Genomic DNA, 24,426 nt, shown 5'->3' with positions numbered 1-24,426 from the left:
GGACAGAGATTGTGGAACTCAGTGGCAGGTGAAATAAGAATGACCATAGACCTCAGTATCTTCAGCGCTCACTGCAACATCTGTTTCTCTGACTTAGCTTTCCTGCGATTGCCCTCTCGAGCAGACCATCACCATCAGACTTTGTATGCAGATTTCAAAACCAAATCCCAACTGCAGCCTTAAGCATGGTTCTGCCAGCAGGGCTGAACGAGAGAGAGATTTTTGTGTTGGCTTCTTGTGGAAAGTGTTCTGATAGAACAGGTGAGATTATAAAAATCAAGAGCAGGAATTGCAGCAGATGGCTCAAGCAACCTGGCTAATGTACAGGGTGTCAGTTGTCTAGAAATGTGCACACTGACTAGAAAGTACATCACACGCTTTTAATAAAACAAAACAAAAACACGTGTACTTATGGGCTTCTTTCTATTTTACAGTGCATAGAAACGATGCCATGGCCTTAGAGCATGTCCTGGGGAATAATGCCATCTGGGGTCCTTGAGCGGCCACTTACACCAGCTCCTCTCAACCAATCGTTAGTGCTCAGCAAATGTCCTTCCTTTATGTTCTTGTTGCTTAAATATGTGGGGTGGGGGAAGAGAGAGGGGTACAAAAATGCTGATTCTGTAAGTGCAAAAATAAACCCCCTGAAGATAATGGATTTCTGAAGGGCCTGCTTGCACATGTGTGTATCTACCTTTGTGGTGCTCGATAGTAAGTCATTGCTTTGTAGTGGTTTAGTGATATATGCTGGAACTGACATAAATGTACATACAGCCCTCTATAAAATAGGGGTCTGATCCTGTGTTCCATGTGCATCTAGAACTTCAGTGGGCATGTTGAGTATGCAAGAAAAGGGTTTTATCCCTAGGTCAACAAAATCGGTTATTTATTTTTGATGTATAGCTAAGGAGAAAAGTGCTCCATGGACCCTGGGCAGGTACACCTGGAACCTTTTTTTTCCCCTACAGTCATTATGCATGCAGTATATTACCCAAAAGTATCCCTTTGAGGTAGGCTGATGGATACTTAATTCCTTCCTCAATTCAGCAAAGGCTGCCAGGAATGCACAGTACTCTTGTTCAGGGAAGTTTGATTGGAGAGGCTTCCAATCAATAGCATGAGGATAAAGTTAATTTAATACCCCTTCACTGGATAGCAATTTATTGGGGTTTGCTTCATGCTTAAGTATATTAATCTAGCAAGTTTCTTCTTTAAAAAAAAGTCTAGTAAACACGATTGTTCAGTGAGATTGTTTTAATTTAGATATTGGGTTCATTTTTACTTTCAATAACATATTGGTTGTAAAATCATTTGTTTCCTACACAAGATCTGAAGGAACAGAAGGTGCTTTTATGATGTATAGATTGGCTTGGAGGATTCAATATTTGTTTTATAATTTTTGATGGACAGATCACTGTTTATTTTTAAGCATTTTATCAATCTTAATGTTCACAGTGGTGCAAAATTATGGAATTTTTATGCTTTTTTAAAAATCTATTTAAGTTTTCAGAGTTGTGAAATTATGCAATGGGGGCGGGATCAGGCAATGGCCGTAGACATTGAGATTCAACACTTTAAATCTTTATAACCATTAAAACACAAATTGTCAACATCACATGACCAAATATACCACGTAAATGTCACTCAAAGTAGTCCTCAAGCAGCATTTGTCTTTCTTTGCCCATCTGCAAATTTAGATGATTATCAGTGGAAATATTTTTGGTAGGTTTGTGGGTATACAGTGAAATTGACGTTTACTGACAAAAATCTAATCCTCCCAAGCCTACCCAACGCTTCACAAAACACACAGGATATGTCTACACTGCAACAAACACCCGGGGCTGGCCTCTGTCAACTGACAGGCTGGTCTGGCTCAGGCTGGAGCCTGGCCTCTGACATCCTGTGAGGTGGGAGGATCCCAGAGCCCAGTTCTAGCCCAAGCCCATACATCTACATTGCAGTTTTATTGCCCTGCAAGCCTGAGTCAGCTGTCACGGGCCCGCAGCAAGTGTTCTATTACAGTGTAGACATACCTACAGACACTACCCACAAAGAGCCTGGTCTCTTCCCTTCACTTCAATGTGGAGGGAAGGTGAAGCCAGGGAGAAAGTGTGTGCAAGATTGGCCAATAGCTTATAAATGGAACAGATCCTGGATAAGGAAGTGCAGAGACATTACTACTGGAATGAGCAGCTTGGAAAAAGGTAATAGGTTGGGGTGGTTGTTTTGGGTTTTTTTAACTTTTTGAATTTTTTCCCCAAAATTTTCCACACCCAGTGTGTACTGCAATTTTTTTGCAATTAATGTTGTAACCATTTTTCTAAGTGGAGTTTTATTTTAACTGCCTCAGAGTAAGCTTCTCACTGACTGTGACCCTCTGCTCTGCTAACAAAACTGCTCCATGATATTTTCCCCTGGGGCAGTTACCATTAGCTCTCAGGGTAGATAATTTGTGAAGCAAACCCTTAGTCAAATAAAACAGTCTGGTGATCTTATTTTTAAAGGGTTGATATGCTTTCAGCAGAGGGAAATCTGGATAGGTTGACTAATTCAGTGGCTCTCAACCTTTCCAGAACACTCTACCCCTTTCAGGAGTCTGATTTGTCTTGCATACCCCAAGTTCCACCTCACTTAAAAATGACTTGCTTACAAACTCAGATGTAAAAATACAAAAGTGTCACAGCATACAATTACTGAAAAAATTGCTGACTTTCCCATTTTTACCATATAATTATAAAATAAATCAATTAGAATATAAATATTGTACTTACATTTCCATGTATACTATATAGAGCAGTATGAACAAGTCATTGTCTGTATGAAATTTTAGTATTTACTGACTTTGCTCATGCTTTTTATGTAGCCTGTTGTAAAACTAGGCAAATATCTAATCAAATTGATGTATCCCCTGGAAGATCTGTGTACCCCCAGGGGTACACGTACCCCTGGTTGAAAACCAGTGCTTTAATTGCCAATCTGTGTGCCCGTATATTGAGGGGGAGAAGGGATGTATGAGGCTTGATTTTTGGATACACAAACTGGGGTTCTCCTAGCAATGGATTAGGGCTCCTATCTCTGTTACACTGATCACTGTGTGCTGAGATTTCAAACTACCCAAATCACAAAATCTAAAATAATGAATGAATGATCACTCAGCCTTTACAAAAAATCGAGATAGTAAGGCCACAATTATTTTTTGTGCTGGTGGTGGTGGAGGGGGAGATTTTCTTATCAATTAATTGTACAAAACACTTTCACTTAGGAAAATGTATCCTTTTTTCTCTGAAACTGCCAACTCCTCCATGCAGCCCACAAATGGAATTGGAGTACCCTGGATAGCAATGTATTGGACGTGGGAAATGGAGCAATCCAAATTCATCATTGGTGTAACCCCAGTGACTTTGGTGGGTTTTCTTACAGTAGGTATGAACTTGGCGTATTCTTCCTGGATGCAGTTTACTTCTCAGAGAAGTCAAGTCTATTGCATAGTAACGTGTGTTCTTAATATTATTTGCTAGGACAGTTTTTCATGCATTCCTGCATCTAAATGGATTAGGATTTCCCATAGTTGGAAGAGTTCTTTTGGGTTCTGATGGTTTTTCCTGGACTTGGGCGAGATGCAAACTGCGCCGGCCACTTGAGAAATGCTTCTAAGTACTTTCCCAGCTACAGCTATTCTCTGTCTGCTCCAGGACAGGAGTGTGGTGTGGTGTGGTGTGTTGTGTGTGTGTGTGTGTGTGGTGTTTTTATTTGAAGGTTTTTCCCGGTTTTAGGGATGGATGTGAAATGTTGCTGGCAGTGCTGTTGTGAGCCAGAGAGGTTCCTTCAGAGGTGGAAGAAAATAGGTGAGATTTGCAATAAATCTCTCTCCATTGCTGTTCCTTAGGAAATACCAATCTGATAGCTTTCTTTGATAGGATAACGAGTCTTGTGGATAAGGGAGAAGCTGTGGATGTGGTATACCTAGACTTTAGTAAGGCATTTGATATGGTCTCGCATGATATTCTTATCGATAAACTAGGCAAATACAATTTAGATGAAGCTACTATAAGGTGGGTGCATAACTGGCTGGATAACCGTAGTCAGAGTTGTTATTAATGGTTCCCAATCCTGCTGGAAAGGCATAACGAGTGGAGTTCCTCAGGGGTCTGTTTTGGGACCGGCTCTGTTCAATATCTTCATTAACGACTTAGATATTGGCATAGAAAGTACGCTTATTAAGTTTGCAGATAATACCAAACTGGGAGGGATTGCAACTGCTTTGGAGGACAGGGTCATAATTCAAAATGATCTGGACAAATTGGAGAAATGGTCTGAGGTAAACAGGATGAAGTTTAATAAAGACAAATGCAAAGTGCTCCACTTAGGAAGGAAAAATCAGTTTCATACATACAGAATGGGAAGAGACTGTCTAAGAAGGAGTACGGCAGAAAGGGATCTAGGGATTATAGTGGACCACAAGCTAAATATGAGTCAACAGTGTGATGCTGTTGCAAAAAAAAACAAACATGATTCTGGGATGTATTAACAGGTGTGTTGTGAGCAAGACATGAGAAGTCATTCTTCCGCTCTACTCTGCGCTGGTTAGGCCTCAACTGGAGTATTGTGTCCAGTTCTGGGCACCGCATTTCAAGAAAGATGTGGAGAAATTGGAGAGGGTCCAGAGAAGAGCAACAAGAATGATTAAAGGTCTTGAGAACATGACCTATGAAGGAAGGCTGAAAGAATTGGGTTTATTTAGTTTGAAAAAGAGACGACTGAGAGGGGACATGATAGCAGTTTTCAGGTATCTAAAAGGGTGTCATAAGGAGGAGGGAGAAAACTTGTTCACCTTAGTCTCTAAGGCTAGAACAAGAAGCAATGGCTTAAACTGCAGCAAGGGAGGTTTAGGTTGGACATTAGGAAAAAGTTCCTAACTGTCAGGGTGGTTAAACACTGGAATAAATTGCCTAGGGAGGTTGTGGAATCTCCATCTCTGGAGATATTTAAGAGTAGGTTAGATAAATGTCTATCAGGGATGGTCTAGACAGTATTTGGTCCTGCCATGAGGGCAGGGGACTGGACTCGATGACCTCTTGAGGTCCCTTCCAGTCCTAGAATCTATGAATCTATGAAATTAAACATCAGGCTGGTTTGGGGCTCTAGTGTGCTAAGGGGGTATCTGTCCCTTACCAGGCTGCAGAGGTAACCCGTACAGAGAGGAGTAGGGCACAAGAATGTTCAGAGACGGTTCCCAGTCAGGTGGGTAATTATGAATGACTCTGCCAGGTAAATGCATTGGACAGGATTTTGGATCTGAACACAAAGGGAAACTCAGAGTAGGGTCTTGCTGCTGTCCTGCTCTTTTAGACTCTGCTTTCAAGGGGTGATTATTGGAAAAATAATAGACATAGGCTGTTGTTGGGGGGAGGGATGAACTCTCTCCAGCAGGTCTGGATTAGGAGGCACCATGGTCCCATGGGATAGGGCCCTGTAAATCAGGAGACATGGGTTCTAGTCCTGGCTCTGCTGGGTGTACCTGGGCAAGTCATTCCCTTCCTGCCCAGTCTCTATCTATTTAAATTGCAGTCTCTCTGAGGTGGGGCCTGTGGCCTGGTGTACACTGGGAACTTACATTGGCCTAGCTACATCTCTCAGGGTGTGGAAATCCACACCCCTGAGAGAGAGAGAGAGCTCTGCCAACCTAAACCCAGCATAGATAGTGCTAGGTAGAGGGAAGAATTATTCTGTTGATCTCGCTATTGCCTCTGGGGGAGGTGGATTACCTGTGCCCGACAGACGAACTCCTCCAAACAGCGTAGCAGTTCCACTGTAGACAGACCCTGCGTTTCACTGTGGGAGTGGACCTGACCCAATTGGGGCTTCTGGCTTTCATTCTGTTATAAATGTTTACTATTACTAATGTCTTGAGCTCAGCAGGAAGTGGCCTGGGAGAAAAACCTGCAGCTTCCACTGTCTGCCTCCTGCCTTTGTAGCACTGGGCAACTGTGTTTGTAACATCAGCTTCCTCTGAGTGGCTGTCCTGGCTGCCGTTTGTCTGTGCCGGGACACAAGTTGGCGGCAGGATAGGAGTCAAAAGGGGTGCCGATTTAGGGTGATGCGATGGGACAGAACAACCACCAATTCTTAGGGGTGCATCAACAGGCTCCCTTTTCCAATGAATCCTTTTCTATTTCAGGGGTGCGGGTCCCCACCACCTAAAACAGCGGTAGGACATACACTCTAGGGCTCCAGCATGTCTGTGTTCTTCTCTGCTAAGCAATGCCTCCTATCTACACGGCTGTTTATACCCAGGTACCTGGGCATGCAGTGTCTGCCTTACCTGTAGTCCTACCCCTAGCCAAGCCAAACCTTCTTGCATTTAAAGCTGCTACCTAACTTCTTAAATGCACAGAGGACATTGCTCACCCCAGCCCTTTCTCATCATCTTGGTAGCTAATTGTCTGATGGGGAGGAGGGAGTTTACTGAACTTGGCTAGGGCACAAAAAGGGTTAAAAGGCTCCCGTCCCTGCCTGGGTTTCCGTGAGCAGGGCAGGTCTCGCCGAGGTGTCCCCCTACCAGAGCAGGATTGATTGCATCTTCTTAAGGTCACATCCAGAGTGGTTTTGCTCCAGGGCTTTCCTGGTTTCTGCACTTTTGTAGCTGGCTTGGCAGAGCAGGGCTCTGATTGTTTCCTTCCTATTGGATTAGCTCTTTGTGGGCCAGTAAAGCGAGTCTCCGGGCCTGGTTTTAACAGCGGGAGAGTGTCGTTTGGGGGGGGGGGGGGGGACAGGGGGGGGGGGGGGGGGGGGATTGGCCCGCCGGGGGGGGGGGGACTAGCCCGGATCCGTCTCCCAAGGGGCCTGTGTAGTCAGTACAGGTGGGACGCGGAGCGGGGTTGTAGTTTTGGCTTACATCTAGTCGTGTCTGTTAGTAACTTTGTGACCACGAAGAAAGCGCTGAGGAGCGGCAAGAATCAACCCCCGCTTACACAGTTGGAGGGAGGTTTCCAGGCAGAACACCTGACCCGCCCGGCACGCTGCCACCCCTGCGTCTTCACGGCGAAAGGAGCCAGGGGCGTGCGTTAACTCGAGTTACCTAGCTCGACGTCTAAACGCACCTTGCTCGCCGTGTATGTGTGGGGGGGGGGTCCAGCCCAAGCCCTGAAGGAAGGGGGGGGGGGGGGGGGGGTCGTGCTTTGGGCTCAGACCAGCAAGGCAGAGGGGAGCTGGGTTCAGGGCAGACGGGCGCTGCCCCCTCGGCGCGCTCTAGCCTCTGTTCTCGCAGAATTCTGCTGCCATCTTCCGTGTCAACGCAGCCGAGACGCGCTAGAGCCAGAACCGAGGCGCGCCGGGCTTCGTGCCACGCCTGCCTTTGCCCTGGTGGGGGGCGAGGGGGGGAGGGTAGCAGGCAGCAGGCGCCCCCCCCCCATGTCAGGTTCGTGCGCCCTTCGTTTCTTGGACTCCTTTCCCCGAGGGGGGGTAGCGACCAAGATCTGGACAGAAATCGTCAAGAAAAACTGTCTGGAGAGGAACCCCCCCCTTCCACCCAACATAAGGGGGGCAGCGGACACAGGGTGGCGGGGGGCAAGCATCATGAGTCTCCTGATTTGAACGTCATTGACAACGGTCTTTTTAAAAGCTAGTCAGTCACCGGGGTCATCTACAGCCCTTCCCTCCTCCAGACCCAGAGCTGTGGAAATGACCACGAGCCTTGAAGGAAAACTCCCGTGGGTTGGAGTCGAAAATAACCTTCCCATGGGGTTTTCCGGAGCCAGCCCAGAAACACGAGCGGAGAATTCTATCTGTGCGCTGGCCTGTGTAGACAGAATCCCAGGCGTGATGAATAGCGGGTCGTGGTTAGGCTTCGTCTTTACTGTGGCATTTTGCAGAGCGTTTTCCCGTAGGGCCAGGCGGAGCTAGACGCCGCCATGTCAATGCAGGAACCCTTGCCTAGAGGTTTGGGCTCAGCGAAGCAGGAGAAGGGAGCCAGCCCCGGTCAGTGCTCAGTAGTTGGGTACCCCGTCTTTGCCCGTGGGCCATGGTGTTGTGGACACACAGGGCTATCTGGATGGGGCCAAGCTCTGGTGGCATAGCCTCTCCAGGCATGTGATCGGGGTTCCTGGGAGGTGTTTTCCAAGCCAAAGACCCCGTTTGTCGCATATGCTTAGCCCGCGGTCCGCATTTCTCTCCCTGTCGCGCCTGGATATATCAGGCACCCCCACCGGTGAATGAAAGATCACTGCAAAATCACCTCACACTCCATACGTTTCCCCCTCCCGCCTACTCCATTGAATTATGCCCTTAACTACCTTGAATTTGAAAGGGAGTTATATATATATCTCAAAAAGCTGCTTTGTGTCCTAAATGGATAAAATATGTTCATGTCCCATCAGCTCCCTGTTTGGTCCCATTATGCACCTTTCTAAGAAAAGGAGTTAATCATAAATGGGTTGCCACGGGCTTTTTGCACTTATCGCCTTCCCAAGAGGCAGCCAAAAAGTGGTTCAACTTCCCCAGTTTGCTTGGCTTGGATCTTCCTTTTAGGAACCCCCCCCCCCAAAAAAAGAGGAGAGGCCCCTTTGCCTTTTAAACAAATGTAGAGTGCACAGAAAGGATTGCGGGTGTGTGAAATTTTCTTTCTTTCTTTCTTTTTTTTTTCCAGAGATGCGGTTAGAATCTCCCTGGGCATATAAATAATCAACATCCAACTGCTCTTTGCATGCATGATCAGTACATAATTGGCACCCAAACGTTTTTCAGGTGGGACTTGGAAGAAGTCAGGTTCTTTCGACAGTCCTAAGCTATCGTCTTGAGTTGAAATAATGAAAATCGAAGAAAGAAGCATTGGGGAAAGTCCTGGGTCTTTTTTCCCCCTTGTTTGCTTGTTTTTTTTTTTAAAGTTGATAATTATGCCTTCGGAAAGGCTGTGCTTGGAAAGCTCTTGCAGAAAAGTAATTCTAAGAGTCTAAACTGTGCAAAAAGAAATCGGTGATGTTTTATTTTAATCTTTTTTTTTTCATGCGTGCGAGTTTGTGCTTTAAAAATCAGTTTTCAGGAAAAGGCAAGAACAATGCAGCCTTTTAAAAAATCTGCAGACTTCTGAGAATATGCTTCTCTTCTACCCCCCCCCCCCCTTGATTGAATACACCGGATTTCTCTTCCTAGCAAAGGGGAAGGTTTTGTTCGTTTGGACAGTCTGTGAATACTGTTCTGAAACTTCTTTCAAGTGAGAACTGAAGAGGGAAATGTTAAGTTCTAAGAGGAGACAATACGTTAGCATCTTTGAACAGAGTCCCTTGCATGCAAATAAGGCTGTGGGCAATTTTGGGCAACTTTAATTGGAAGGTGGAAACGTGAAGTTAAGGATACGTAACAAAGTGAATCTAGAGTCGCCGCTCCCACGTTCTGCAATATGGATTCGTGCTGGGGGGGGGGGTGTTCTCGGTCTCCCCTTTCCCCATTCAACCACGCAAATCTGAACGTTTGGAGCAATGCGGATCTTGTCTTCATCCCCTGTAGCCCCCTTCTCCGATTCCAGGGATAAAGTGCGGACCCCCGTGACCGTCAGAGACCCGACCCGTCCACCTGTAAATACTCAGCCCTGGACCGTCTATAGGGAGTCGAATGACACAGGCAGTTACATGTGCTGGCCTTACCCTTCCCGGGTGAGACGGGCCACTCCTGCCTGCCACATGCCAGCGCTGTAGAAAGACGGGGGGGGGTAGGGAACAGCAGCATCTGTCACCTTTTCAGAGCCAGTGTCGGTTTCTTTAGGTAGGAAACCAAAAGGCAGAACCTCTTGCGCCCTCCGGAGCTGGAATCACCCCGCCAGCTGCTTTCCTGGGGGGAGGGTTGCTGGTTTGGGGGGGCTGTTCTTTGCGACACCCTGTGCTAGACTGGGACATGGAGCTCGCTGCAGCTCGGCTTCCTTTAGCCCGCCCTGCTGTCACTGGAGCTGAAACGGACTTTCATCCGTTTCTTGCTTCCCACTCCACCGCTTCCCCTCGCAGGGTCTCCCCAATAATGCCACTGTTCTGGGGGCTGCTCTGTGCCCTACAGGCTAATGCAACCGCGCTCTGGGAGCCAGGCTCCGTTCCCCGCTCCAGAAGGCAACTGCACTTCCCGGAGCGAAGGCAGCCGCAGTTTATGTAACAATATAATTCGGATTGATTCTTGCAATGGGCGCGTGGACTGATTTTGAGTGACTTCGGGGGAGGAGGGGGAATTTTATTTTTTGCAGATCCTGGCGCAAATCTGAAACTTGCAAGTTAGTTTAAATGTGGAACAGGTTTCCCGGAGCGCGGGGGTCGGGGTAATCATAGATGCAATTTTTGCAAAGTGAGATTCCAACCTGAACATTATCCCTTTGCCTTTCACTTTCCCCAGTGACTGGGCCAGCCCTGGGGTTATCTGTATCTTCAAATGAATAGAAGGGGGGGTGTCCCCAGAAATATGGGCTCTCTCCTAGTCAGATCTACATTCCTCAGCCCAGTAACTGGAAAACAACCCCCCCCCCCAGCTCAGAGTGAGTCTGTGCGCCTGCATAGCCTTTCCCTTAATGTGCACTTTATTTTATTTAACTTTATTGTGTTTCTTTCCTTGCCTCAAGACAAGCTGTTCCAGTCAGCTGCCTCTCTCGGCTTCCTGGGCACTCGCGTGGCGACTCCGCGTCAAAGTTCTGAAATAAATCCATCCGGTTAAAGTGTCTGTCATTTTCACCTACCGATCCCCCCCTCCCCGTTAATGTCTTTCTCCCCCTCTGGGGGATTGTGTCGGGCTGGGCCCAGCCAGCCCGGGATGACTTTTCATCGCTCTTGGCTGTGTGCAGACCCTTATTGGAATGAGTGGTCAGACTGCTCATTTCCCACAGCCATAAAAGGTCCTGAACTCAATTAATGGCTAATAATTATACAGCTCACTCCGCTGCAGCCCTCATTAGCATGGGGGCGAAGGCATGTACACGGAGGGGACTCACTCCGTATGCAGCAATGTTAATTGCGGTAGCCGAGCATCAATATAGGGCGAAAGAAGGTTGCCCTGTTCTGTCTTCATCCATTGGCCCCGCTTTATTTATACTGAGAAGAAAGGAAGGGGACAGTTTACACACGATCCATGGCGCGGACTCCTCATTACGTCCTCCTGGCTCTCCGACTTTGAAGCCAACATTTTTTTGATTAGGAATCGTTGTGAATCAGAATTAATTAGGAACAATAGAGCGAACCCCACCTTCGCCCCCGCCCCTCTCCCCACACACCCTTCAGGTTCGGTGCTTTGCCTTCTCGGGGGAATTCGCTCCCTTGTTCTCCACAGGCAAACAATGCGTGAAACTAAACACAATGCCGGCGATTTCTCCTCTTTTCCACGTGTCTTCAGAGAAACTGGCTCTAGTGCAGCTTTGATCTGTGTTGAGAAAAATGAGGGGAGGAGGGGTTTGACTTTTCAGGGGTAAAGATCTAAACGGATCTTCCTTTAATAATTGTTACGAACATAACACTATCTGGGAAGGCATCCGATATTTTGCAGGATAGTAAATTAAATCTGCACGCAGTTCAGTTTAAACCTCCCGTTCTCTCTCCCTCCCCCCCCCCGACTTAATTAAAGAAACTCCCCTCTTGAGTTACAACCCCCCTGGTGCCCGGTTTGCTGGCTATTAAAAAATGGATCTACATTTTTGTTTCAGGCGAATGGAGGAGGGATAAGGTGTCGAGCTCCCTTCGAGAATTAATTTTTGTACGGATGTAGATTTTCTGGGTCCCTCTCTGTCCTGTAACCCCTGCAAATCAACACACTTCACTGAACGCTACAGCATCCGCCTTTGAAATAGGTGGAGAGTTGAGCTAATTTTAAGCAAACAGGGACGTTGAATAGAGCGTTTGGGTATTTTAGAAATTATGTATCTCGGTAGGAAAAAATGTTTCTCCCCCCAAAATGGTTTTCGTTTGCGGCATAGCGGCTAAATTATTATAATGCACAGGCCTGTCAGAAAAGAATTACAAATCTCCTAGCAGGGCTGTGTAACAGCCTGTCCTGTTACATCAGGACACTTCGCCCTTTCCATTATAAAACGGTTTAATGGTTTATTACCTGTCAATTGCTTCTTGGTGTAATTTAGCAAGTCTTCTCCTCGCAACAAAACATTTAAATCAAATGTAACAAATAATTTAGCATTTATTTTAAATTTTTCATGCAAGACGGTTGGGATTAATTAATTTTGTGCTGGCATCATGCAAAAACTAATTAAACTGCCAGGATGGCATTTTAAGACACTTGTGCATCATCCTATTATCCGAAATGTTATTTTAAATCCTCTGATATTTGAGGTTTGAATGATCCCTTTCGCAGCCCCTTGTTTTAACGTGTGCGCTGGTACTCTACTTTGGACCAGTTAACTGTGAGTTACACAATGGACCGCAACGAATGTGAAGGAATTCTTAAATTGATCGTGTATTTTTTAAAAAAGAAGCTTAATTTTTCAGGGCCGTAACGGGACCAGTATTTTTATTCCTGGAAATTAGTAAACTGCATTGAAATTAGTTTTGGGATCCAAATATATTTTAACATTAAAAAAACTAGCCAGAAAATACTGTGCTTTAGGAAGACACGTGCAGTGAGATATATATTTAGATTATATTAGCCTGATAGAATGGTATTTTTCGTCCTATTTTATTTCCAATTTTCTCAGTACAAATGCCTTAAGAATTCTTGTTGGTTTGGTTTTTTTTCTGTGCAGAAGACCAGCAGAATTCCCTCTCCCTCTCCTTCAACAAGGAATGATGATTCTTAAGCAGCTTTTTAGGGGCGTTTGGGTAAATAATGTTTTTCCAACGGCGTATGCAAATAAACAGATCTTTACCCAGGGAAGGCGCTATTACAGTTTATTGGGTAAATAATATGCCTTTAAAAAAAGTAGCACAAGTGTTTACCTGATTCTAAAGACCATTTCATCGGAACAGCGCTTTTAGGAGGCATTTCAGCTTCTCTCCACTTTCACCCCACATCGCCCCTTGCACCCACTCGTTTTATTAACCCCACCCTTACAAATATAAAGAGAGTGCTACAGGCTCGGGGCAAAGAATGGCCAACGTCGGGTTTCCCAGCAGAATCCTCTGGCAAAGGGGAATAACTCCGCGTTCAGACGTGTAAATCTGGCTTTGCTCAGGGCGGATGCTGCGGCCCCATTTCAGTGTTTTAGAACAGGAGCTCTTGCAAATCGGTTTGTGACCAGTAGTGAATCCTTTGAATTAATCACACACACACACACACTCTGAGATCTTTTCCAGGGCAGCCGTAAACATCTGTTATTTAAACAAACACAAACTTTCCCATTGACAGGCTCGACGCAGCGAAGTGAAAGAAACTAACACAGGCAGCGACAACCAGGAGCTTTGCACGGCAGCTCCTCCTTCATTGACTGGCCCAGTGCTGAGTTCGGGGTTCTGGCTTCCCCCCCCCTGGCCAATTGCTGCTGACCTCCCAGCCACCCTCACTGCCTGCAAATGTTTCCAGTCTTACCCTTAACTGCCCCCTTGTGCCTGCAGCGAAACGGGGCTTTGAAGCCGGGATGAAAGATGCTGAAATTACTGGGCATAATCGGGGATGAAAGGGAATTTGCGTGGGTTACAATGTGGGGGTTGTGTGTGTTGTTTCCTTCGTTTATTGATGGCAGATTAAAAAGGAAAAACCCTCTAGGTAAGCGTGTGACATTCTTCCCGGCTAATCTGCGCCTCGCTGACACTAGAGCAGAGCGGCCCCTTCATGTGCCCAGGGGAGTTTTGCGTATTTTTTAAAAATAATTCTCTGTATAATCTCCCTCCAACGCTGGGCAGGAACAATCAGCATTTGTGCTAAAATCCTCGGGAAGAGAAAGCAGGTGCCCCAGCTCCTGCTCGAGTCACAACATCTCAGCCATTTTAATCTGCTTTACTACTTAAAAAGCACTTGTGCACACCAGCTTGCCAAGTGTAAACCCATGTGTTCCAAGCAGTGGAAAACCACCTGAAAGCCGCCTCTCAGGTGCTGCTGTGGACATGTCCGCTCCCAGACTGGGCTGCCCTGCCTGCTTCGTGGCTGATGGTGAAGATGACCAACCTGGGGCTCACTGTCGTTTTAAACGAGGATCCTGGCACGCAAAGTTTCGCCTGGAGCGTACAGTACTTTCAAAGCCAAGTTCACAACGTCCAGAAAGCCCAGGACTTTGCAATGAAAATGCCAGCCAGGCGACCCCTAAATTAGAACCACTCCAGTATCCACCTTAGAGCCCCTTTAAAATATAACCCGCGCGCCGGTGTGTGTGTGTGTGTGTGGAGGGGGGGGGGGTGCCCTGGCTGGATGAGAAACCAGAGATGAAGGTGGAAATAGGGGCAGAGGCAGACTCTTAAAATGGCGATCTCCCCAGGACTGGTTTGTGCGTGTGCCCGGCTGACAGACCCACCCTCTCCAGCCCCAGAGTGTGTGCCTGGGCTAACTGCAATTCCCCTGTCATGACCCCAATGCAGAAGGGGCTCTGCACTCTTCTCTCCTGGCCAGTGGTTTTTGTTTTAAAATGTAAAGGCCTGAGCATTTTCATGGGGCAGGAAAACGATTAAGATCCTGCCTCCACGTGGCCTCCTCCGGGGGGGTATAGCCTGAAACCAGCTGCAGGAATGCACCCAGCATGCGTTTGGGGATCCTGGCGAGCTACCGTTAAATCCCCCGGAGAGAGGCAGGTATTCCCTGGGCCTTGCTCAGCCACTCACCCGTATTGTCTGCGTCCTCTGAAATCATTGTACAGGGCTACAGAGCGAGCTGGAGGAGCGGTGGTGCTGTGGGGATAGAACACAAGGTTATGTGGCTCCACTCGCCAGGCCAGGCGTTCACAAGTGACCCTTCCCCAGCCCAAGCAAGTAGAGCAGCAAGGAATCCCTCCACTTATCCGTGCAAGCGACACGTATTCAAACAGGTGCAAAAGAGGATCATACGGATTTCTCTGTAAAATCAAATACCCGGCGAGCAGGTCGCACGTCTGCTCCGGCCAGGGACGTCGGGCTTTTGACAACAAGCCGCAGAATCGGTATTTGAGGATGGCCAGAGGTTTCATCTCGGGTGTTTGGGATTTGCTGAGCACCAGCATTTGGTCTTCAGTCCCGTTTCCTCCCCTTGGGAGGTCAAGTCTGAAATATAGCAAAACACCCTTTGCGCTGTGCGGGCGTATAAACCAGGGACGTGGGGCTGGGGGAAAGGCATGTAAAACCAGGGTGTTAGCCGGCTGTCTTCTCTGCGCATCGAATCGAACCATATTCATTCGAACCTAGCAGGAGCGCAGTGTAAACGGAGATCACTCCTCGATTTGTTTGGATTTTTTAAAGAACAAGACAATCAAAATATGTTTTTGATCTAAAACCAATTTTGTAAAAGGGGACCCTGGGAAAACAGCGGGGATTCTTGTTCAATTATAGATACTCCCCTCTGTCCGAATCAGGAAAGCACACTTTCAATAATGTGTGTGTGTGTGTGTGTGAGAAAAATAAATACAGTTTGAGATTGGTTCTTGGCTTTTTAGGTCCACCCCCCCTCCCTCCCCGAATAATCTAGGGTAAATCCGATGTCAGTTTTGTACCTGTTTTTTGCAAGGGGGTGGCGGGGAGAGGGAAGGAAAACTGCCCCCCCCCATATGGTATATTTCCTTCTTTGTAAATTATTGTAGGAAAGATGGTAGGGGGAGGAGGAAGGGATGGGGGACCGAAGAGAAATCCGTTCGATCTTTGTTGCAACATTTAAACTGTGCACGTATTTACTACATCAGCGTTGTTAATACAAGATGTGAAAATCATTTCAAAGTAAAACTAAGGGCTGCTCCGAATCTCTTTGCCTCGCCTTAGTTGGGAGCTCGTTTGCTTTGCTTTGCATTTCATTTCCTCTGTTTAATTTGTAATGAAAAAATAAAATTATTCCTTTTAAAAAAAAATAGACCAGAGAGTCCATCTTGTCACTGACACTGTCTAGGAATCTGTAACGAGAAAGTCCTGCTAACACAACTGGTTCCTGGGATAGTCGGACGCAGCATTTAGTGGATCGCTGCTGCTGCATTATTTCTGGAAGGAAATATAGACATATATGTAATCGGGATGCTGGATATTTGGCAATCGAAAGGCAGGCTTATGATTAAGAAGAGTTGCATAAGAGAGATGTGTCTGCACAGCCAGGGAACACTACTTTCAATTATACCTTTGTGTAATCCGTATTAATAGCAGTTTTTACACGTTCGCCTGCTGTACAGGGTAAAAGGGACAGCTGTGCCGGGGGGGTTGGGGGTATATAAAAATCCCCGAGATTCCGCTGTGCTCTCTTCACAGGTGAAGGTGATTTGACCTTCTGGTATAGTTCAAGCTCTTCATACGCACCTGAGTGCACCTTCACTCAGCCAAACAGCTGGATTTTAGCACTAGAGTTAAACAGATCATCTAGCAGAAGCACTGTCTGCAGTTCATTGCTTCCTAGATATAACGCGATGGAGTTCTAATAAGTATATGTCTTGTGCGAGAAATGCTATTCTTGCTAATAGTTAATGCAAGATACACCCTTGTATATTCGGACTCCAGCAAAGAATTATTTGCATGCAGAATTCTTTTTTTAAAAAAGCAAAGCCGTGTGCAATTAGCAATAGCATGCTTTTAGATACTTAACTTCAAACCAATCTGCTGTTTGTACTCGAACCCCGACTCCTGTTACTATAGTCTTCCAGCCCCGTTGTCATTTGTTAAATCGAGTTTTTTAAATGCCATTTGGAAAAAAAAATCAAGATTTTGTTTTCATGTCTGTTCTGCAAAAACAGTGAATGGACAATAACGTCGAAAAGAAAAGAACTAAGAACATTTAACCCAAACCTGGGTCTTCCATTACCAGCTCATTTTAGGGGTGTGGAAGATACCTACGGTCTTTGTAGGAAATATTTCAACTGATTTGAAACGTCAGCTCTGCTGTTTCAACATTTAAGCTACAAACAATTTGAGTTTCCAACCTGCGGGTCCGCACAATGAAGTGAAACGACTCTCTGAATATTACTACATTTTCAAGAAAGAAATCTGCAATCCGCATTTCAGCACTTTTCGCGACACGTGGTTGGAAGTTTCACTATCTGTCTATTAAAAAATTGGGCTCCTTCCCCTCCCCACCTATTACTAAATAAGTAACATCTAAAAGGGCCCTGCTTCCATCTGCAATTAAAGAGGGCAGTGAGGAAGGGAAACCCAGTAATTAGCAAGGATAATTCCACCCCCCCCCCACCTGCAGTGCAAAAGTTCAGCTGGCAGAATGGCTTCCAGGAGAGAGCCCAGCCACCCATCTAACTTTCCCTTTGTTTTTGGAATGCCTTAGAGTGAGACGCTTCTGCTCGCCGAGTCCCCAATATGTTTCTGCACCTTCACTGCAAATCGGAGTACTTTCCCCAGCCCGCTTCTGTTCCTGAATGTTTATGAAGTCGCTCTCCCTCCATATTAATCTCATTAAATCCTACCTTTCAACCTTCCTCCGTGACCATCTGACCTGGCCACTTGAATTAAAATAGTGCTTTCTCCGCAGTCAAAGACAGCACATCAATCACCCAGCTATTTACACTTCGCTCCTTTCTTCAAAGAGGGTCTGTCTGATCTGTCTGTGCCTCCACTTCCGGGGATCACGGACAACTCCAATGTCTAGGCAGGGATCACTTAGGAGTAGCAGTATTTTTAATATTCCCAAGGAGGCGATCACTATTATTATCTGGCGTCCAGAAAATGGCTCTGCCTTGGTACCTAAAATGTAAAAGCATGAGACTCATCTTTGCTCTCTCCAAACCAGGGTCTTTTCTACTCCTCAGAGCCCCTTCAGTGGGTAGGGGATGGGTAAGGCAGAGCATCTCTCCCATCCGGGAAGGGACAGCCTCAGAACTGGATGGCCCAGTCCAGACAGGAGGTCGAGCTAGATTTTTTTTGAGAGGGGAGGCGGGGGAGAAACGTATAGAAATGATATGGGATCCTTCTGAAATCCAAACTCAGGTACCTGCCAGAGCTTTGAATCAAAGGCACAAATGTAGACTGGACCATATGTTTCTCTTTAACCCAGCATCCTAATTCTCAGTCTCTTTTAAAAACACCGGCGAGCTATTGTTTTTAACCTTTTAACATATTATTTTGTCTTAATTAATTGTCGAAAAAAGAAGTGCAGAAACACACACGCCACGCCAAATCGTACAGATTAAGTGTGACTGCATCTTGTGCTACATGCAGCCGCTCTTGGCTAAAAACCCAAACAGAATTCCGACTCCCCTACTAGCACGATCAAGGTTACATATATATTTAGCAATATTGGCCATATGCAAATGTGCACAGCATAATAAAGAAAGGACTCTGATAGCAAAAGTGCCACACACCCCCCAAGCCTGAAAAAGTGTAAAACCGGTGTTTAAATTTTTAATTAAAATGTTCACACACAAAAATGTCAGCAGACATTCTCGTTACGGCATTCAAAAAAAAAAAGGAATATCCTTGTGAAAACCATTATATGATAGCATGGGGCAAATCCCAGATAATGATTTTAAATAGCCACGCAAACCTCCGAATCAAAGCAAAAAAAACCCAAAAAACCTGGCTGTCAAAGGAAAAGTTACAGTAAATTAAAAAAAGTTAATCAAAAAAACCCCCAAACAAGCCTGTTTAAAATATTCGCAATTACAGAATGACACCCTCTAACAATCTCCGTGCTACAACATTGCTATTAAATAATAGTAATAATTAATAATAAATAATCACCTCTTTATAGGATGGTACCTTGATCCTTAAATATTGTCCAGTGTGTAAGGTCAGTGTGCAAAGGGTTAGGCTTAGAGTGGGTTGATTTTTCTTAAAGGGGCAGATCAGGGAAAGGCTATGATGGTGCTGGGGGGGGGGGGGGAGATAAGTGATCTGAAGAAGAGGATAGGACCAAAAAAAACCCCCTGATGGTGATGAATACATTGGAAAGTTTTTTTGGCCCTGGCGAGGGTGTCAGATTGAATGCTCTGTGCGCATGTGCGAAGGTGTCCAAACTGACAATGCTTGGGAGATGAAGATAGTGTGTAGCTGCTTCTGGGCTCAAGGAGGAGGAGAAGAATCCACAAGCCGACAAGATGAGATCCAAGGCGAGGGCGAGAAAACTGCCCAAAAGTAGGTCCTTTCTTTCCCTTCTTCCGCTTCCAGGGTCCCCTCCAGGGTCCCGCAGGATCTGTGCCGCCGGAGGGCTGGGCGGTGGGTGCTGCTGCGGGGCAGGAGCCCCCTTTTCGTGCCCTTTCTCATTCCTGGAGCGAAATAGATGCGAGAGCCCTGCTGTCCACCCGTTTTTTGTGTGTGAGCGGCTCAGCACAGAGACGCGCTGGGCTCAGCAGAGCGGCGGCTGGCAGTTTCCTGCGGGCTGGGGGTCTCTCTTGCACCCCAGAAGCGCTTTGGTGGGGTTCACCCCGGAGGAGCTGGAGGAGAGCAGAGATGGCCCATAAAGGGGGGGAGAGAAGCGAAAGTTAGCTGCAAAGTTGACGAAAGGGGATAGCAACTTTTTTTTTTTTTTTTTTATTGAGTCGTTCCAAGTCTTGTGAAATAATATTCCTGGCTTTTGAAATAGTGGGCGCTAGAGATCTGCGTTTGGCACTAGCCTTCAGGATCCAACGAGACTTAACATTTGAGAGAGAGAGAGAGGGAGAGGAAAAAACCCCACTAGTCTAAGGGACAATTATTTAGGAGAGAGAGAGAGAGAAGGGAAGAGAATTTGTATCAAAATGGATCCTTTCTCACGAAGGGTTTGGATTCGCAGATTCCTACGCTGAAACGGAAAGATTTAGACTCTCTCAGCTGGGGGGGAGGGGGGGTTAAGAAGGTATGGGGGGGCACGACAAGGGGGTGTCTTTCTATAGGTTGTGATTTTGGAATTTCAGCTCCTAAGTTTTGCGGCAGATTTTTCCCCATCGCCTGGACTCGTTCTTCCTTCCTTCCTTTCTTTTTTGAAAAGCTGAATTTTCACACGAGGAGTTGGGTTGCTGTAGGAAAAGGGTGGGTTTATTCCGACCCCCACCGCTTGTAGAGCCCAGCTTGAAATACCTGCTGTGTTTCCTAGCTGGGTCGATATTAAGGTTTTGGTGCAGTAGGGAATTTAGGTGCCTATTGAATCTGTCAAAAGCTGCGCTTTTTTATTTTGTATTTTATTTTTTTAGTTTCTGTTTCATTCTGGCTTTGTGCAAAATATCTGGAGACTGTAAGTTCCAACTCATTCTCTGTACTACTTACATTTGTATTTGAATACTTTTACAATAGTGATGTCTAGTTTGTTTAAATGGGGGGCACTTTCACACTGAGTCTTTCAGGACTGATTAATCCTTGGACGTTACAAGAATATGTGGGATCCGAGAGCGGCCCCTTTGCATGTAAATAATTTTTTAACATAGGTCATGGCAGTGCCGAGGTGAGAGCTGGTTCAGGTAAGAAGAGTGAAGTTTGTATCTCAATGCTGGGGAAGAGGAATTAGATTCTTAAACGACCATGCGATAGGAAGGGGAAGAAAACTAACTCGTATTTTAGGTTTATTTTATTTTATTTTGTAGTTTAAACTCTTAATTTTCCAAAGGGGGAGGTAGATGAAAGATACACACAAATCCCTTACTATGTCCAGGGTTTATTTTGTAATTCAGGTGTGTTATGTAGCATCTTTACTTTTTTTTCCACGGCCAGGGGATATTTTTTCATGGTTTACCGTGTCCAAGTCCTACCTCCACCCAGACAGTGGCTTTTCCCCCTTCTTTCGGTTGGAATTGCTCTTCCAAATTTTCAACAGTACTGTCCGAAATAAGAGTACGACTCTACATACGGGCTTAATACATAATAAAGCAAATTGCATTTGTCGCATAGTTTGCTTCCCTTTGAATCATTGCAAAGTGGAGTGAGAGTTCTTTTACCACAGTCTCTGAAAACTGACACGTCTAAACACTTTTATTTTTAAAAGGATACAACTCACACCCGCAGCGCCAGGGCAAGGCCCAGTAACTTACCTCTGAGGTTGTATTTTTTCAATATGCTCCATTAGGACACCCAACCGGCCCACATAGCTGTGTGCATATGTGTAATACACACACACACCTTTCTCACAGTTAGAAATGTGGCTATGTACACACAAAGGCGTGCGTCTTACAATGTACATGGGCAACTTTTGAGTGCATTATTAGGGAAGTTGTCTTGCAATTAATACTGTGATTTTTCCACCTATGGATTACAGGCCCGCATTAAAAAAATACCCCGTAAAATACCGAAGCTTATTTATTGCCTTTTATTTAAGGAGCTGAACATTTTTGAACGGTCTTTCTTTTTTCCCTTGATGCAGAAGGCTGAGGAGCACGGAGTCGTTTTTATTTTGTAGTTTAGCAGCTCTAATGGGGGTGTGTGTGATGCAGATGTGAGCATCTCGCATCTCATTCTACACACCCAGTTATACAGAATGCCCCCCCAACTTGCCTTTAACTAGAATTGTGTGTCTGCAGCACCTATCCTGCTGCTCCCACCCGAGAGCCGCCCATGGTGGGAGTTCGGGAAGTGAGTTTCTGCAGCTGAAGCGCTAATGGGTTTTCAGTGCTGGGCTGTCTGAAGCGCTAGCTGGGACTTCTCTGCCTGGAACAAGACACTTCGCTTCTGCACTAGGCGCTGCTGCTCAAACACGGCTCTTTTGCACGAGCACTAATGCGAACTGGACGTGTCTATTCGGAAGGCTGAGCACTGATTAAAATCAGGTGTTTCATACAATACACGGGCCAGCGGTTTATGGGGTTTCAGCCTAGGATTTTTAGGGATCACAGTTCAAAACAGTAGCCCAAACCTACGGTTTCCATCTCCCAGGAGTATTTATTTGCAAAACAGATTATGCTCCTACAGGACCATGTGTATCTCTCTGTGTATCTAATGCAGTCGGCTATTGATGTTCCCACACGTCACACAAAGCTCCAGCACACACCTTCCCCAACACACCTCTGGATCCGCACTCGTTAAGCCTCGATCCGATTAATGTGTGTTTGTAGTTATTAATACGCCCATATATCCTGTGGTAAAGCGATACACAAACCTTCTGCGGACTTGGTATGCAGGCTAGTGGTGTACAGTATATTAAAAACACAATCTGTTGTAGAATTTCATTTCATTGGACAATATTTTAAGCAGATGTGAAGTTCTCCTGGGAGTTTGACTCTATTACCTGATTTCGAAAGGGGCTGGGGGAGTGGGGGCAGGTTAGAGAGAAACTCTTTGTAATTTTACTCTGGCTCACAAGGCGAAAGGCAAGTCTAAAAAGCTAAAGCAGTTCCTAGCTAGAGATGCAAATTATTTTGGATCACTTCAGACTATAATTTATCTATTGGGACAGGAGCCTCTCGGCTTTAATAGCTGTAAATCAAAAGATTAGGCTTTATAATAAGGTGAGTAAGGGCCAAACTACGGAATTCCACAGCCAGAGAAATGAAACATACTGCCTTACGGTATAATATTAATCTTTGCGTATTATAATATATAAAATATATATTATGTGTGTGTGTGTGTGTGTGTGTACGCACAGTGTCTGCGTATATGCACAGACACAAGTGCATATGCTAAGCGCCTTCAGAATCAGCCGCTTGCAATGCTTTCTGTGTTTTGCAAAGTATTTTCAATTAATGTTGCTTGATTAGGGTTTTTAATTAAGATATCTTCTGTTCTAAACCCCTCTGGTACTCGGCGATCTGTTAACCCTGAAGGAAATTTCAGCTAGATCATCAGGTATAAAAAACCAATGTCGAATGTGCCTCTTAATTGTTTTTTTCAGTATGTGCGTGTGTGTGTGTGTGTGTGTATATATAATAATGTGTGTATCTATCTAGTGTTTGTGTATATACATATATGCGTGTGTATAATATTATAATATTTTAATAGACCTAATAGTTTAAAAAGAAAACAAACAGTAAATAATAAGGGAGACCCTTTCCCTAGGACTGAGAATATCTCTTCCATAAATGAAAATGTGATGGGACAGGACATCAGCTATTCAGAAGTTAACACATTTAAATCCGATTGTAATACACCCGATTTCGACTCGCTCCATTTCGAGATCATTAGATTACTTTTGGAGGGTTCCCACTGATTTGATTTTTTTTTAAAGGCCCTATTCTAAATAAACATCCATGTTGGGAAACGACGGCCAACCCTTTTGCGTTCACATTTGCTTTTCATTATTAGGAACATGACAAAGTTAAAGTCTGAGGTTTGAGTTTTAGGCGAGGATGTAACAGTCTTCAGAGCTGAGCTGTGCTGAAGTATTTCTTAGAGAACTGGTTGCGAGTCCAAACTCCCCCTTGCTAGTTCGTCAAAGGTTTTATAGTGTTTCTTATTACGTATTATGGGGCTTCAAACGTCGCTCTTTAAGAGGACAGATTTGGCTTTTCCTTTTATTATTTTTTAATTGACTATAAAAATGCGCCAATGATGCTACTACCATGGGACAGAGAGAAGGAAATGAACTAAAATGCTGAAAAAACCAAGCAACTCAAAGTATCCTCGTCACTGTTTTTTAACAGAAGGTTCTAATATCGCAGCGACAAAACAAAACGAAACCCCAAAGCGAGGTTGGTTCATCTTCATGTCTTAAAAGTGACCTGAAGCTTGCAACCTCCTTGGCCCGGTCTGGGCGCAGATCAGATTCCCAGGCCTAGCAACGCAAAGACACCCAGGGAGATCTACTGTTCCAAGAGACGGTGCTGCTGTTTCTCCTCTTTGGGTCTCAGCCCGGCTTGCCTGCGCTATCTGTCAGAAGGGTTTTGTGGAGGCAGTTTTAGGAAAAATGTTTGCGGTGCATGGCTTTGGTTAAGAAGTCTGGGTCTCCCTCCCTTCCTTTTGGTTTGGGGCTGGCTCTTTGTGTGTGCCCCCTCCGAGTCCTCGCCTTACACTAATCTCACTCTTCAATCTCGGAGCACTTTCAGTGCTCACTTCCCAACCAGCTGCCATAGCAATGGGGTCAGGGAGCAGGCAGCCGGGGGGACGGTGTGGGGTAGACGTGGGTGGACTTTATTCAGCAGAAACGCCTAGGTGTGAGGGATGTGCCTGGAGGTGCGCGCGTGTATAAAGGCACGCGTGTGCACATTATCCCCACGCGTGTTACACTTCTCTGGAGAGCTAGAGCCTGCCTACAGCTCTTCCGATGGGGCACAGGGGATGCGAGAGGCCAACACTCCTCTTGCTGTCTCTCTCTTTCTGAAGGGTTTTATTTCAAAAGCAAACAATGCCCTATGTTGTGGGAGTAATGAAGGCCGATCTGAACAGGGCATGCCCAGGGAGGCTGTTTTGATATATATTTATATCTTCGTCCCGCACTCGTCCGCTCTCTCCTCTATTTAAATGTAGCGATTTCTAGTTCAATAGAGGGCCAGCTCACTTCTCTCCCGTCACCCCCCCAAGTCAG

The 24,426-nt window shown here is 45.7% G+C and overlaps 1 protein-coding gene and 1 long non-coding RNA gene across 2 annotated transcripts in view; one reads left to right on the top strand and one right to left on the bottom strand.

Annotated features, from left to right (window-relative positions):
* Positions 1-9,715: 9,715 nt before the first annotated feature.
* Positions 9,716-15,464, bottom strand: LOC112112072. The gene is made up of 3 exons (XR_003899930.1): positions 14,718-15,464; positions 11,237-11,382; positions 9,716-11,057 (listed from the first exon to the last, which is right to left on the bottom strand). It is a non-coding gene; the product is annotated as an uncharacterized LOC112112072 (long non-coding RNA).
* Positions 15,465-18,750: 3,286 nt separating this feature from the next.
* LOC115271372 (histone-lysine N-methyltransferase PRDM16-like) overlaps positions 18,751-24,426 on the top strand; it is a 237,451-nt gene continuing 231,775 nt past the window's right edge. Inside the window, exon 1 of the mRNA XM_029913563.1 lies at positions 18,751-19,139. Coding sequence (XP_029769423.1) covers positions 19,103-19,139 — 37 coding nt within the window. The 5' untranslated portion in view covers positions 18,751-19,102. The remainder of the gene's footprint in view (positions 19,140-24,426) is intronic.

The sequence above is a fragment of the Terrapene carolina genome, unplaced genomic scaffold (assembly GCF_002925995.2).
Source record: "Terrapene carolina triunguis isolate 2854851 unplaced genomic scaffold, T_m_triunguis-2.0 Scaffold714, whole genome shotgun sequence".
Classification (NCBI taxonomy): Eukaryota; Metazoa; Chordata; order Testudines; family Emydidae; genus Terrapene; species Terrapene triunguis.
Note: the sequence above shows the minus strand (reverse complement) of the source record. Positions and strands in the feature narration are given on the sequence as shown.